The following is a 16,801-nucleotide window of genomic DNA, read 5'->3' on the forward strand; positions in this document are numbered from 1 at the left end:
TATCACAAATTCTCGCGAAAGAGCGTGAGTGTGACATGAATCTTCTTTTTCGACGTAAACATTTGGCTAGACTAGAATCTATCTAGACCATGGACCATGTCTAGACTAGAACTAGATTACTAGATTACTAGATAGAGATCTAGAATAGATAATTTAGACTAGATCTTCTAGACCGTGATAGCCCACAATTAGTCAATTAAGATCTATAACCTTAGTATAGATCTAGACATAGATGACTAAGATGTACATCATGATCATAATATAATTTCATAAATTTAAAATTAATACATTACAATTTGAATTTACTTTACATCACTTTCGATTTCTTCAGAAAACAGATCCACTCTCTAGAAAATGCAAGATAAAGTGATGCATATTTTTGCATTAAGTTCCTTGATGCTTTTTACTGGAGTCATTTTTCAATTAGTCCAAAAAGCTCAAAATAATCCTTATATGGACGAAATTTTTCATATACCTCAGGCCCAGCAGTATTGCAGGTCAAACTTTTCCCATGTATGTTGTTGAATTTCGTAGCAATTTGTCAATTAGTGACTTAGTCTCTTAGTCTTAGCTAAAAAAAAATATTTAAAAAATTATTTTTAAAGATCTAAATCTAGCGTATATAATTCTAGAGTCTAGACTATCTAGAGTATAGTCACTATAGAATAGACTATAGAATACCATTCGGCATCATTCGCTTTAGTATATTGTCTTCATTTGATAACACAATCCATCATTTAAAATTTTATCTTATAAAAAATTTTTTTAGAGATGTTAAAAAAAAAACTATTATTATCTATGATTCTATGTTAACCTTCATCCCAATAAAATACTTAAAACTCTATTAAGCCATTCATTTTCGTTGGCTGATTCAGGCAACCTATTCCAAGCTCTGTGGCGCTTGGAAAGAAAGAATATTTATTGTCCAAGCTTATGGAAAAACATGAGATTTTTGATAATCTTATAACATAAAAAGCTCTCTCACTCAACACTAATTCTCCTACTAGCCTTGGGCAAAAAAAAAAAAAAATTAACTTATCTTTGGTCTACGACAACTAAGATATTTTCATGATCAAAACCGCAGCTGTTAAATTTACCAAAGACGATATTCTATTTGCAGTTTTGACCCAATATGTTTTTATTGGAAACCAACATTTTGAAAATTACAAGATTATACTTTTGTTTTTAAGCACTACTTTTTATGCATATAATGTCCTTGTCTATAAATAATTCTTGATTAGCTCAGTCGCTAACCCCTAACTCTAGATGCTAGAGCATCAGACTTATAATCTGATGGTCATGTTTCATGTCCCTTATTGGGTTTTTTAACTTAAAAAAAAAAAGCTTTTTTTTTTGCTCGATTTAATTTAATCATTTTATCTACATAAGAGTTTGAAACAGAATTTATCACCTTGATCCTGATACAGTTAAGATGATTTTAATCCTTGATTAAAAAATGTATCGTGTTTGAAAACATTAGATTGCCTTTCTATTTTCTAAGGTGTTTGTGTGTGTGTGTGTGGGGGGGGGGGATAAGTGATATTGAATTCACTGGCCAGAAGTGAGTGTGTTTGGGAGCGTGTTTATATTATTATATGTTATAAGTAAGAAAAAAGGAAGGGGATCTATGTCAAAATTAAGAATACCCAGTATATTTCTGGGGAACAAATCAATTAGTGTAGCCAGTGGGTAATGCTAGTAAATAATTATAGAGCCTATTCTGCTTCTACCATAGTACTACAGTTCCCAAGAGAATAGTTTGGCCAAGTTGTTAGTTATCTAACATTTTAATGCTTTTAACAAATCTTTACTTATATTTGCCTTCAGATCTTTTAATTGTGTCAACTTGCAGACATATTAATTAAAACGCGCAGGATTTTCCTTGTTGTCTATCTGAATGTGATTAATGTTAAAATTGCATTACTTTCTACAAGTAGTTAGTTTTAAAAGTTTCATAATCAAAGTTTATTTTTGTAATTGTGGCTGTTTATGATATAATTAACTGATTTTTTTTTATTGCAGTGGGACCCAATGATAACAACCTTGCCAGGGCTATATATCACATCATTTCTTTCACTTAACATAATAAGATCTTTCAGTGGTGTCAGCTTGGTAGATCTTTGTACTACACAGAATTTGAGAGCTATGAATCTTCTTTTTTGTATTGGAAACTTTGCAATACTTTTTATCTTAGGGAAAAAGCTCAATGAAAAAAGCAAGGTTATCTATTTTTGTAATCTTCAATTTAATTATTATCTTTTTATCATCGTAATCATGAGAAAAAGTTGAAAGGCACATGTTTGACATGATTTCCACATAATATACTTTCTTCAAAGAGTCTTAATCATCCTATTAAGACATCTTCATCTTATTTTACAGAGATTCCTTCAAATAAAATAATTACGTCCTATGTGAATCCATATGTCAGTCTAGGTGTACATTTTATTAGAGACAAAAATCTTACTGAGCCATTGTTTTTCCTTGCTAATTCAGGCAAGCTGTGCTCTAATGGTACCAGGGAAGAAAGAGCACTGATATGAATCCTAGAGACTTTGGGAATAGCTTTTCTCAAATATAAATGAAGCATTTTTTTATTTTTTTAAATTTTTTTTTTTTACATCCAGTGTGTGGTATCAAACAAGGGAAAGAACTACTTGAATTTGTATCTTATCTTATCTTATCTTATATAATACAGACGTTACTTCAAAAAAGAAGATGATTACGTCCTACGCGTCATGCATTTAGTCATGCATATTAACCAATGACTTAAATTCTGCCAAGTCACTGGTTTTCCTGGCTAGCTCAGGCAACCCATTCCATGCTCTAATAGCACTAGGGAAGAAGGAGTATTTGTACAAATTTGTCCTAGCATATGGGACGAGGAATGTGCCTTTATCTTTGTGTCTTTCAGAGTATTTTATTAAATTTTGTTTTTGTATTTGAAGATTATGGTTCAGTGTTTTATGTATGATTGCTACTTTACTTTTGAGCCTTCTGTCCTGAAGGCTTTCTAAATTTAGTGATTTTACTAAAGGTGTTACTCTAGTCAAATGTGAATATTCGTTTGTTATGAATCTCACTGCTCTATTTTGTGTCTGTTCCAGTTTCTTAATGTTTTCTTGAGTTGAGGGGTCCCAAACGGAGGATGCATATTCTATTATTGGCCTAACCAAGGTTAAGTAACATTTTAGTTTTATGTTCTTATTTGATTTATAGAAATTTCTTTTAATAAATCCTAATGCTTTGTTTGATTTTTTTGTAGTTTCATCAATATGTGGATTCCATGATAGTTTTTCATTTATTATAACACCTAGGTATTTTGCGTTTTTAGTCTGTGATACTGGTTTGCCATGAATAAGATAAGTGGAATTAATTTGTTTTAGTTTTTTTGTTACTCTTAACAACTGACATTTTTCTGGGTGGAAAGACATGCTCCAATTTGATTCCCATTTCTGTAATTCATCTAATTCTCTTTGTAAAATATCTGTGTCTTGTGTTGTTTTTATTGTTCTATATATTATGCAATCGTCTGCAAATAATCTGACTTTTGTTCCTGAACTAATGCAATTTGGTAAATCATTTATGTAAATTAAAAATAGTAGTGGACCCAAGACTGTACCTTGAGGTACACCTGAGTTTACTGTTATCGGTGTTGATTTAGAGCCATTTATTATTACAGTTTGTTCTCTCCCTATCAGAAAGTCTTTAATCCACTGATGCAGTGGACCATTAATGCCGAAATATTTTAATTTTTTAAGCAAACTATGGTGGTGAACTTTGTCAAAAGCCTTAGAAAAATCTAGTAAGATAGCATCTATTTGTTCACTATTATCTAAACCTTTTGAAAAATCATCAATTAGTCCTATTAGTTGTGTTTCACATGATCTATATTTCCTAAAGCCATGTTGGTATGGTGTGAGGACATTATGTTTGTCTAAGTGGTTTATGATGTTGCTACATATTATGTGTTCTAGGATTTTACATGTGATGCTGGTAAGTGATACTGGTCTGTAGTTTCCTGGGTCAGATTTTTCTCCTTTTTTAAATAGGGGGGTGACATTAGCTTCTTTCCAGTCCTTTGGTACTCTGCCCTGGTTAAGTGAAGCCTGAAAGAGTATTTTGAACACTGGGGCCAGCTCATTACTTAGTTCTTTGAGTAATCTAGCTGGAATACCATCAGGTCCAGAAGCTTTATTTGGTTTGGTGTTGGCTAATAGTTTTTGAATTCCATTTTCTTGTACTACTATATCTTCTATGTTGTCTACTTGGTTCAAATTCAGTAATATGTCTTTGTCTCCTGGGGCTGAGAATGCTGATGCAAAGTATTTGTTTAGAATGTTTGCTTTAGTTTCATTATCATTATGTATTATGTTATGTTCATCTTTTAATGGCGCTACGCCTGTTGTTTCCATTTTCTTAGACTTAATGTATGACCATAGGTTTTTGTTGTTATCTTTAGATATTACATTGTTTATGTATTCACTCTGCAGCTGTCTGCTTACTTTTTGGGTTAAGTGTTTAATTTTTATATACTTTTTGTAAACTCTTTCTGCATTAGTTTCTTTAAATTTTCTAAAGAGGTTTTCCTTCTGTTTACAAAGCTTCTTTAGTCTATTATTAAACCAGCATTTATTTATTTTGTTTGATGTGTATTTAGTTGGTATATGATTTTCTATTATGCTTTCAAGATGGTTTTTAATGAAATTCCAGAGGTCATCGACTGGTTGGTTAATGTCTTTTTCTAATAAGAATGTTTGTTGAAAGTTTAGTGCAGCTTGGTGTAGTTGTGTTAGGTTACATTTATTCCAGAGTAAGATTTTTCTTTTGGGTTTTGTATTGGCTACTGCTTTTATCTGACTGTGTATTTTTATGATCTCATGGTCTGATAGACCAGGGATAATTTCATAATCAACTACTAATCCAGGTCTGTTGGTTAAGAAGAGATCTAATGTGTTGTTTAATCTAGTTGGCTTTTTAATGATTTGATCTAAACTTAGGTTGTGTAAAGTTGCTATGAAAAGCTCATTTATGTCCTTAAGGTTTTGGTGTTTATCTATGGTTAGTGTTTTCCAATTTATATCAGGTAGGTTGAAATCACCCATAATCCAAAAAACTGCATTTTTATTTGTCTCTTTAAGTGTAGTAATCTGATTACATAGTTCCTGCATGTATTCTAAACTAGAATTTGGTGGTCTGTAAATGCTGCCTATTATTAGGGATGTTGAGGTGGTATTAATTTTACAAAATGTTGATTCTACATTTTTTGAGTTAGGTAAGGTAATTTCTTCTGCTATAAGAGTGTTTTTTATTGCTAAAAGAACTCCTCTATGATTATCAGCCCTATCTTTTCTAAAAATTTCATAATTACTATTGAAAATTTCTGCATTATAAATTTCAGGATGCAGCCAAGTTTCTGTTCCTGCAATTATGTCTGGTTTCTCACATTCTAATAAAATTTCTAAGTCTGCTGTTTTGTTCCTAATGCTTTGAAAATTTATAACTAAGGTTTTAAGGTATTTTGGTATTACTTCTTTAGTAGGTTTGTTTAGTATCTGATAGATGTGGTAGCATAAGTTGAATTAGTCCCCTTTATATTTTGTGTAGAGAAGTAGGTGGTGACCTAAATTGAAGAATTGAAACTAACAATATATAACTATAAAACTTTCTATTTTCATAAGCACTTCACCAGCGCAGTGGGTAGTGTATTGGCTTGAGGAGACTTCAGCCTCGAGTTCGAATTCATCATACTTTTTTTTTTTAATTTAAAAAAGGGATCACAGTAACCCTCCCCCAGATAAACCTTCTCCCCCCCCCTCCCCAAATGGTCCAGACAAGTGATAGGATCATAGCGCATGAGAAAGCTAATAGCATGAAATTGTGCTAAGCAAAAACAATCAGTAAAAATATTTCTAATAGCCCAGATTTAATTACGACTGATCTAAACTGATTCAGATTGATAAAAAATGGATAAATTACACTTAATGTAACCTTTTTTTTATATTCTTTTATTTTGCTTGTTATATTTATTTTTATTTCACATATAGGCTAAGTCAGAATAAGAATAAAATAAATAATTAATTACTTAGTTGTAAATTCATAATAAAGAAAACATGGCAAAGTTTCTATTTACCTTACTTTTTTTCTTTTTGTTTCAGGGAAAAGATGTGAACAAAACAACAAAACAACTTTTAATGAACACAATTGTACTTTTTCTATTTCCAGTCTTGTATTTCTTTTCTTGGTTATATTACACTGATCCTGGGTCTACATTCTTCACATTGTTAATGTATACTTTATGTATACATAATTTCCATAAGTGCTCTTCACTATTTGGAATCATTGCCATACTTTTCAGGCAGACTAATGTTGTGTGGGTTTTATTTTGCTTTGTATTAGTAGCAATTGAAATTTTAGAGAAAGAACTCCAGCATCATACTAAAGAGAAGATTCATAATTTTAGAAATACTGACCTTTTAAAGCTTTTGCTGAAGATTCTTCTGAAACCTGCGATTGTTTTTAAACTTTCTAAAAAAATAATTTTTCACACATATTCATATGTGTGCGTAATAGCTGGATTTATTGCCTTTGTCAAAATCAATAATGGTATAGTTGTTGGAGACAGATCTAACCATGTCGCAAGTTGCAATATTCCTCAAGTTTTTTATTTCCTTTTGGTTTCATTATTATTTTCTTTCTTCAATTTCTTTCATACAAAAAATATTTTTGCTTTCTTTCGTGCTATATTAAAAAATCCCTTTAATGTTCTTCTAATGGTAGCACTCTCTGCCATAGCTGTAAAATATTTAACATATGAACACAAGTATACTTTAAGTGATAATAGGCACTATACCTTTTATGTTTGGTCCAGGTTGTTCAAGAAATTTCACTGGGCAAGGTATACTTTCATACCATCATATCTCTTCAGTCTTTACCAGTTTTTTAGTGTTACTAGCCACAGGGGTATTCTATGGCAGTTGTTATTTTTTACATGTGCTGCTGCTTGTTTGGTGCCACAGTCATTATTTGAGTTTCGTTATTACATTGTTCCATTTCTCATACTTCGATTAAATATGACACTGCCTTGTTCAAGGATATTATTGGCTGAATTATTTTGTTACATCCTTTTGAATGTTTTTACAGTGTACATGTTTATTTCAAGACCTTTTTACTGGCCTAATGACCCACTCCCCCAGAGATTTATGTGGTAATTAATAAAAGATTTTCATATCCAATGTATTTTCTTTTATCACCTTCATGAATACACGTCTTTTTGTTTGTTTCTAAGTTAATTTAGGCACATACTGGTTTATATGTTGCTGGGTTTTAGCGTCCTATGAAAGGGGAATAGCGGCTATTAGTTTAGTGTGGTTTGTCTGTCTGTCCATTCGTCTAACCCATTTAGATCTCATAAACTAGAACAGATATTGAAAGTCTGATACCATATTTTAGATCTTTCAAAGTTCTAATGCAACGGCTATTTTTATGTTTTCTGAAAGCGAACACTTTCATTTTTAAAATCAACTATGCAAGCAATTTTTTCATTTAAAAAAATACATCATTTTTACAACTATTCACTATTAAAAGTAAAAAACCCTGGAGACTATTTAGTAGTAAGGGAGATAATTAGTTTGCATATTTTAAACCAGGGATGCCCAACCTTGTACGGTCTGCGGGCCATTTTTATTTTCGACACTCGTGTTGCGGGCCACATCAATGGAAAGATGAAAATAATGAAATAAACTATTTTAAATAGCTGATTACAAACCCGTGGCCCTAATAGGCAACGCTACATAGAAAACAACTGTCTGCATCGCTCGAAATGTCTCAAACAGGGGTGTCTGGCTTTGTAAGTCAGTTTCAGATCTGTCGGGGCACTCCTCAGAGTCAGTAAAAAAAAAAAAACATTTCGAAATCTGCTTCTCTGTAAGAACATGCGTTGTCTCATTTAGTTAGGAATGGCGATTTGTAGGCTACCATATCTTCCACTCGTTTTGCAATTGCCATGCGAGAAAGACTGACGGCTTTAACTGCATTTTTTTAATTAATTTTTTTTCATCACTGCTCGGAAGCACATTTTTGACACTTCATTTTTGAACTCTGATGCAAGCAGCTCTGTAGGGTTACCACCACCTTATCACCAACTCATTTTCTTGTCTCTATTTGATAAATATCAATGGCTAAAATCACTCAACTAGGCGTAAATTAGCAATCTTTTTCTCTGAGGCTCAAGCCAACAATGTCTTCATTTTTTTTTTAATGTTTTGGTTTACAATGTATTTTTTTGTTCTGCTCTTACAAAGCAGCCAGAAAATTAAAAGCAGCCACATTTTCTGTACAAATCAAATCAATGTTAGGTTATTATTTAAAAAAAGCAAAGATCTGTCTACTTTTTCTTGAAGCTTCTACATTTAGAGTCTACTCGCAGTGATACCAAAGGAACATGAACCAATTGAATGCAATAATGATGCAAAACAACAACACTAAAAGCTATTGCAAATCTGATTTAACCAAGATGTCAAGGACACGGCCAGCTTGACAGCAGCGCCATTGTCCAACTTTTGTCGCCAAAAAATAAACGTTGTTTTCTTTAGAAGAGTAATATGAACATTAGACTATATTAGATTTGAATTAAATCCATTCATCTCTAATGTAGTTAAAAAACATTTTTTTACCCTTTTTATTTTCTACACTTTGTTCCGATGTTCGGCGGGCCGGATGAAGCCACGTCACGGGCCGGATATGGCCCGCGGGTCGTAGTTTGGGCATCACTGTTTTAAACATTTATGCAAAAGGTTTAGATTTTTTGTCAAAAATATGTTTTTAAAAAATTTGTTTTACTAAATTAAGTTTTTTTTGGCATTCCGTACTAGCTACTTTTTTTAAGGGGCCCCTGCATTCTGACATTCAACATTATGTCACAAAATAGTGTACTTGATAAATACTGGTATGTCTAAATTCCAAATGGTACTGCTTCTTCTTCTAGCCAGCTTTTTGCTGCTGAGCTGTTAGCTCTTTTGCAGACTGTGCCAAGGAAAGTGTGCTGTTTTCTTCAGTGTACAGGGTGTTGGTTATGTTGGGCTGGAGTGGTAGTAGGTTCTGTCTAAGGTGGATTAGGAAGGGGCATTCAAAAAGGATATGGTTTACGGTTTCAATAGGGTGGGCACAGATGGTAATTTATCAGAGGTGTGTGTCCTATCTTTAGTTCGAAGATTGTAGATTGCAGGGGAGGAAGTTAATAAATGGTACACAAAATATAAGTAAAATTTTTAAAAATAATCAATAAGACTTTTTATGAATAATACCATTGTTTATTGGCGAGATGATTCACAAGTGACAAATCTCAATTCATATTGCCGTTCTTATGTGCAGCAAAGGCATCTATAATATCTAGGTCAATGCTGTCTAGTATTTTTGACTCCATGTGAATAGCAAGATTACATGGCAGTGGTGTAATATTTAATGTTAAAAAAATTTTTTAGGAAATTCATTTGGGTTGGTGGGGGCCGAGCCTCAGGGGGACTTTCGAATCTGGAACCCCCCTTCCCCACCCTAGCTAAACCACTGTCTCAGTATGTTACTATGTAGTATCATGTCATTAGTTGAACTGTCAATACAACAGTATCGACAATACTTTCAATACAAGCACGTCTCTTCTTTTTGTATCGACAGAGTTAGGGTTGTAGTTGATAGTTTCTGATATTTTTTCAGAAATTTTTTAAACCTGCCTGAGAAGACCACTTCAGGGGCCGATTCTGAGTTAATGTTTCCACACAAACTTTCTTTGTAACCTTGTTGGTAAATGGATTGAGTCATTTTCACTCATGTAGAAGTACATATATTGTAATCATTTTTAAAAATACAACAGAATTAAAAATACAATTTTAACTATATAAAATGTTATATATTGGTACACAGTAAAAATGTATCCCAAATAAAAGCTAAGGGTTGGTAAGTAAAGGTAATCCTTATAGCATAAGCACATGACTCACTTAACCTAGCTTATGAAAGTTTACAATAAGGCTCTTCCAAACTTGCATTTTAAATATAGCTTTGGCTGATCAATTATTTAACCCAGCGCACAACAAATTGATTTCATTAAAATAAAAAGTAATGTTAAAAGAAAAACAAAAAAAAGTTATAATTTATCTCAAGAGACAAAAAGACTACATTGATTTAATTTTGATATAAAAAAAAATACTCCAAAAGTATAATGAACACTATATATATATATATCATATTTTTTAGCAGAAATAATTTTATTGATAATACAAAATAATATTGTTTTGGATTTTTTAAGTACCAGTATTTAGTGCACGTGCACTTGATATTTAGTATTTCCTGAAGTTAATTAACATACCAAATCTTAACCATAAATCTCTCTCTCTCTCTCTCTCTATATATATATATATATATATATATCAACAATAAATATTGTCTAGAAAATAAATGACTACTCTTGTAGCTTTGGGAAGCATAGTGTTGCTAGGTACCAGTAATTGTTTTGTATTGTATAAAATGTGGAGGAATGTTTAGGGTGTTCAAAGTTTAAATAACAACTTGCTTTTAAACAATATAGTGGGTTTAAATTCAAAGACCCCATCATAAACCAAGAGATTAGAGACAGGGTTACTGCAGCAATTGGTCCCCATGATGACCTGCTATGTATCCTAAAAAAACGCAAGCTTAAACTCTACAGCTAAATAACAAGATCTTCTGGGCTCACAAAGACCTTCATTCAGGGAACAGTACCAGGAAAATAAGAAGAGGCAGATAGAGAACGCGATTGGAGGACAACATAAAAGAAGGGACAGGCCTACCATGGAAAGAGGTTATAACTAAGGCAAAAAAGAGAGAGGAATGGAGAAAGACAGTCAACGAGTCTTGCATGATGCCCCAACGATCCAATAGATTAAGGGATGGGGAAAGGTAGTAGATTTAAACAAATTACTGTACCGGTAAAAGTTAGATATCCTATATTTTCTAATGACTTCGTTTTTATTTGCAGAAGTCACTCATATGTGAAATCTTATATTGAACAAAATTAATCCAATAAATAGGGTTTGAAAACTGCATGTAAAACATAAATTAATCTTTTATCTATGAATTCCCAAACAAGAACAAAAATCCACATAATGGCCAATTTTATCTATGAATTACCACACAACAACAAAAAAAATCCACAAAGTGAACTATCCTAGTTTTACATTTTTCATAAATGTGTTTTACTTTTTATACTTTCTGCATAATCCTTATAAGCTTTGAGGGCTGTTCCCATCTCTGATTCACTAAATAACTTTGCTTCTAATAATCCATGTATAAGTTCAGCTCTAGCATTTCCAGCAAACTGATTAGCAAGAAAAGCAGGGAATCCTCTAACACCATCTCCCATGGTAAACAGGGGGACTCTCACAATACCACAAGTCTGTATAAAAAGCAAAGATAACGATATCAAAACTAATGCTATCAGTACTTTTTTTAAAGCATTTTTTTTGTTCATATCTAAAAAAAAAATTAAAAAATTACCTTTTGTGCTTTAAAGTGTAACATGTCAGGTGTGTGTGTATTGTGTGTATGTATAATATATATTGTCATATGTGTAACTTTATCACAACCTCATCAAAAGCTCATTTTATTTTTAATTACACTGTAAGAGTATAAGTAAATCTTATTTACCCAAAATAAAATCTTAAAAAAACAAAAAAATCACCTCGATTCCATATTCTTCAGCACTTAATGTTTTCTGTTCTAGAGTGGCAAAATCTTCAGGTGATACCTCCATTAAATAAAAATGAAGAATCATTTTTTTCATTTCCTGATAATAGCAGGCTATGTGATGATTTTCTGTAAAGGAATATTTATGTAGGTCAAGACCTATCTCTTCATGCATTTCTCTGTTGATGCCATCCACAGCCTTTTCACCATCATCCACCAGTCCACCAGGAAAGCCCAAAAGTCCATCAAACCTTACTTGCATCTGTTGACAAATGTGATTTTTTTTTTAAAATCATAAAATGTTTATTACTATTACTAACAATGTCTCTCAATTTTTTTTTTCTTTTTTTTTTTTTTTTGCTGATAAAAAAAAAGTAAGCTCTCTTTTTGGACCATGGGACTGATGACATATCTATTTTTCCTAAAAAAAAAACCAACCCAGTCTTCAACAGGAATATAACTCATAACCACTTAATTTGGGGGGACAGGCACTTCTATTTACTACTAAAGGCCATTAAAAATATTTTTGACATATATATATATGATTCCTGGATTTGTTATGTCCTGCATAGTTAGTGGCTCTGTTGCAGATATTAACTTGGGGGCAGCAGGGTGGTGTCAGCTATTGCAGACAGCTCATGGTGTCACACCCCTCCTCCCCGCCCCCTTTTTCAAAACAATTTTTACAAAATCTCATTAGTTTTTCATTTTGTTGAACCACATTTAAATGTTTTCTTCCAATGAACTTTTTGAATCTATCTTGTTTCAGACCCCTCTTGCAAAAACAGTAATAAAAGATGAAAATGATAAATCAAAATTTAATTCTTTACATTTTTTATGTACCGGGGTATTGTAATAATTTTATTGATTAATATTCAAAAAGGGATTTATAACTACAAATCTAATACTAGGCCTACGGTACATAACTTTTGGCTTGCCCTACAGGCTTGACATTAAGAGAATGGTCTTAAGATTTATTAAAACTTGCTTTTCTTTTTGAAATTTCCATTACTGCACAATTGATTAAGAAATCAAAACTGATCAGCTCAGAGTAAAAATGCAAAAAAAAAAAATTAATTCTTTTAATACTGGGTTATATTTAGATGACATCACCATCTCAAAGAAATTCCTTTTATGTACCGGTAATGAAGACTGATCATCAAAATGGATAAATGTCAAATTTTAATTTTACTTTGCTAGAAAGTGTGAGATTAAGCAGGTTGTGCATGATTTCACACAATTCATTCTTCATCATGTCAATCATAGTAATGAGTTCCTTGTCAATTTTTTTTATGTCAAGTCCAACAACCTATGTTTTTCCCTTTTTAAAGTTTGTCAACATTAGACCTAGTCTACATTACAATAGCTTTTAAAGACAACAGTTCTTTGCTATGGAGCAGTTTTGAACTACTTGCTGCTGGTACATAGGTGAAAGTACATTTTGACATTTTGCTGGTTTACAAAAGTATGGGGCAATTGCTTGGAATTGTACATATTAGGATATCTAGCTACCATCAATTGTTTAAAAAAAATTGGTTTCTGAAAAAAAAATCCTACTAGGTGATTGGTGTGACCCAGTACAGTCTGCGTCCCCTAGCTATCTCATGAAGAAGTTATGTAATTTGTATGTACATTTCTAAAGAAACTTCAAAAATGGTCATTGTATTTTTTTAGCACATATTTCTACTACTTCTTCAATAGTTATGCTATGATGATGTTATAAGAAATAAGCTACATTGGTATCTATCTTCATGCTGGCATTTATCCCATATAAGATGTCTTCTCAATCACTATTTCTGCAAGCTTAAAAGAGATGAACATTTAAAAACCAAACAAAGTCTATAATAATTTCATGAAAGGTATAAAAAGCTTATGAAAATAAAAAATATTCTATTGTTCTGTTTTGAATTGGATTTTCAAAATGCCCGAAAAAGAAATCATCAGAAGCCATTGGAGCTAGTGGAGTTTGGCTGACTTGTGTCTTATTATTTGGAGACCCGTGGGTATTCTTGCAGAACTTAGCTGATGAAGGTATAAACAATGTGAAAGTCAGGGTAAGCAAATGCGGTGGTATGTTAAGTGTTATTAGAACATGACGTTTCATTATCACTAATATGATGTTGCACTGAATAACCAGTTTACCATGTAGTATGTCATTGGCCTAGTGTTAGAATTTTGGAACACCATTTCTTTAAATTCTTGTTTATATTACTCAATGTAACAATCATAATTTTCATGCAAAAAAAAGTTATTTCTGCATGTGGCCAGTTACAGCCAGTCTCTGTTGGCATTTTTTTAGCACAATATTTTAATATACCATTAATCAAAGTCTTACTTTACATACCCTTTATACTGACCATAACAAGACCTTTTTGGTCATAAAGGTTCCACAATAAATTTGACTTCTTGGCAAAGATCATACCATGTGCAGCATGCTTCAAATTTATTGTGCTGGACTCTAAAGTGCTCAGTTCTTCTTTAGTTACAGCTCTGTAGTCATTTATACTATCACCCAGTTTGCCATAACCTTCAGAATCTTTAAGATGTCCCCAACCAATATGAGCCATGTCTGAAATAACAACAATAAAATTAATTTAGAAATTGAAATTTCATAAAATACCTCTAAGTTATTAACTTAAAAATTATAACTAATTCTTACTCTTAATAGATGACATATTTTGTTCTGAACCCTAATTAAAAGAAACACATTTTAAACATTTTCTTTTAAATTTTCTTGAATTCCAAAACACAGTTTTCAAATACAATTTAAGCTCACAGCAACTCTTTTTACGTTTGACATCTTTAGTCTCTAGGTACTCTGTTGTGAGCTACTGAATTCTGAATGTAATACATTTTTTATCCCTTAATTAAATTTTGACTAGGTCAAAGTTTAATTTTTCTAATAGCCAATGGTCCAAATGCTTGTATGGAGAAATAATATATTTTATTAATAATATTCCTAATATTGGTTAAGAAACATAATCATATGGGGAGAAGAGTCTAAATCACTAAATCATATAATGTGTTTGATAATTAAATGAAAGTGTCTTTATGTTATTTGTAATGATTGCATTATGAGGAATTATGATATTTTGAGAGGGTTTATTTTCTAGTTTTTTGGTTCAAATGACAGTATTTAATATATACCTTTAATTTGTTAATATTAAAATAAAAGTTAAGCTACTTTGTTGGTTATATTAAATCTAAATATATATCTTTCTTCATTTTAATAATATATGTAACACTCAGCATTACAATATTAGCTCCCCTGCCAAGGGAAATAATTCTAACTAGGAACTATTACACTTAAATTAACAATGTTAATTATAGATCACAAATGTGTCTTAATGTATGAGATTGCATATATATTTGGTAAGTTTTGTGTACCTTATTTACCCTGATTTAAAAAATAATGTCTTACAGTGATTTTCTAATTCATTCATTTTTGTGATGTATTACTTTACTTTTTTTTTAGTGTTATAAAAAATTTCTCAGGTAAAAAAGCACTCAAGACAAAAATGAAAACACTATTGCAAAGAATGGGGACCTGTTCTTTGAAATGAAACACTGATGTTGGGTCATGTCAATTGCATTTATACACATTGGCAATATCAACTAACCAAGCTTGCTCGAATTACAGGCATTACATAACTTCAAACTTCAAGTAATCATTCCTTTGGGGCTTACAAACTCAAAAAAATGTGCCTGTCAGAACAACTTGACATCAGTTTCCATTAGTCTGCTCAATGACATCGCAACAAATATCTTTTATTAAGTAGATTCAAAACTGTTAAGTTTTAATCTATTGACACTCTAGGTAGGCAGTTTAATATTGTCTAGAGCATACAAAACCAGCCAACACCATAATAATTAAGACATCAAATGAGAAAATTTTAATTTGATTTAACATAGTTAAATCTATAGAAAACATTACAAGTCAGACACTTTAATTTTATTATCAAACACAATTTGAAATACAAAACATTTGGACAAATGCAAATGTGAAACATTTATGATAATTATTTCTGCCCATTGTGCTGACTGATGTTTTTCTTTAGCTTTACATGTTTATGATAAATCTCTTCAAATTCTGAACTTGAACATTAAATCTTATCCCAAACCTCCCATAGAATAGTTTAAATGGGGCAGGCAGCAAGCAGGGTTTGAACCTGGGACCTTAGAGACCACTGAATGAAAGTACAGGACACATACCACACGACCATGCAGGCAGCAATCCTATATTCTATATGTATCATCATAAAAATAAGTTACTATAAATTAGATCTAGGCAATGTTTGCACAATAGGGTGGGCACTGTAAACTGTAGTACAGTATAGTTTGGTAAACTAAAGTACAGTACATTGCCCAATTGGTTATATATATATAGGCCTTAGGCCTAGTAGGTTCACAATATTGTGTCCAACCTTAACAAAGATCAACAATATGGTCTATGGTCAATAACATATAAAATATAACATACATACTCATGGAACATAGTGACAGTCGTCATAGTCAAGTCTGTTAAAATTAAATATTTTATTAGAATCTAGACTCTAGTCACAGTCTAGTGACAAATTTGAATTTACTGAAGCCCGACACTAGGTTGATCTTGATTATTATGATTATAGTAATTCTCTAAATATATAAATCTAGATCTAGTATTTCGTACGAGTACGGGTGCTAGAGTCTAGAAATATAAATGTAGATCATTCTTTACTTTTACTGACTGTAAGTCTTTTACTCTTTACTTTAGCCTAGGCATAAATCTAGTATTTCGTACGAGTACGGGTGCTAGAGTCTCGAAATATAGATCATGTAGATCTATCTTTAGTCTTTTACTCTTTACTTTAGGCTTCTCGTACGGGTGCTAGAGTCTAGAAATATAGATGTAGATCTATCTTTAGTCTTTTACTCTTTACTTTAGGCTTAGTCGAAGATCTAGATCCTAAGATATTACCCTAATTAATATAAATATATATTATTAAAGTAATCCTGTACCGGTATATTCTGGATCTAGATCTAGGTCGAAATAAAATTAAAAAAGAGTTATCGGTCTTTATTTATCTAGATCTAGATCTACGTCTATGTA

The 16,801-nt window shown here is 31.7% G+C and overlaps 2 protein-coding genes across 8 annotated transcripts; one reads left to right on the top strand and one right to left on the bottom strand.

Moving 5' to 3' along the window:
* The first annotated feature begins 34 nt into the window (after positions 1-34).
* On the top strand, positions 35-7,232 carry LOC106052134 (putative Dol-P-Glc:Glc(2)Man(9)GlcNAc(2)-PP-Dol alpha-1,2-glucosyltransferase). Of its 3 annotated transcripts, none has more exons than XM_013207418.2 (4): positions 35-54; positions 332-513; positions 2,023-2,220; positions 6,156-7,232. In XM_013207418.2, exons 2-4 carry the CDS (start codon positions 355-357, stop codon positions 7,206-7,208), a joined length of 1,410 nt encoding a protein of 469 aa, XP_013062872.2. In that variant the 5' UTR covers positions 35-54; positions 332-354; the 3' UTR covers positions 7,209-7,232. The 3 variants fall into 3 exon arrangements, with proteins under 3 accessions (XP_013062872.2, XP_013062863.2, XP_013062883.2); XM_013207409.2 differs by lacking the exon at positions 35-54 and adding an exon at positions 101-243; XM_013207429.2 differs by lacking the exon at positions 35-54 and having other exon boundaries at positions 355-497.
* Positions 7,233-10,159: 2,927 nt separating this feature from the next.
* Positions 10,160-16,780, bottom strand: LOC106052081 (U8 snoRNA-decapping enzyme-like). Of its 5 annotated transcripts, none has more exons than XM_056026949.1 (4): positions 16,711-16,780; positions 14,070-14,281; positions 11,708-11,974; positions 10,160-11,422 (listed from the first exon to the last, which is right to left on the bottom strand). In XM_056026949.1, exons 2-4 carry the CDS (start codon positions 14,277-14,279, stop codon positions 11,210-11,212), a joined length of 690 nt encoding a protein of 229 aa, XP_055882924.1. In that variant the 5' UTR covers positions 14,280-14,281; positions 16,711-16,780; the 3' UTR covers positions 10,160-11,209. The 5 variants fall into 5 exon arrangements, with proteins under 5 accessions (XP_055882924.1, XP_055882923.1, XP_055882922.1 ...); XM_056026948.1 differs by having other exon boundaries at positions 16,670-16,724; XM_056026947.1 differs by lacking the exon at positions 16,711-16,780 and adding an exon at positions 16,632-16,696.
* Between the last annotated feature and the right edge of the window lie 21 nt (positions 16,781-16,801).

This window comes from Biomphalaria glabrata, chromosome 4 (genome assembly GCF_947242115.1).
Source record: "Biomphalaria glabrata chromosome 4, xgBioGlab47.1, whole genome shotgun sequence".
Classification (NCBI taxonomy): Eukaryota; Metazoa; Mollusca; class Gastropoda; family Planorbidae; genus Biomphalaria; species Biomphalaria glabrata.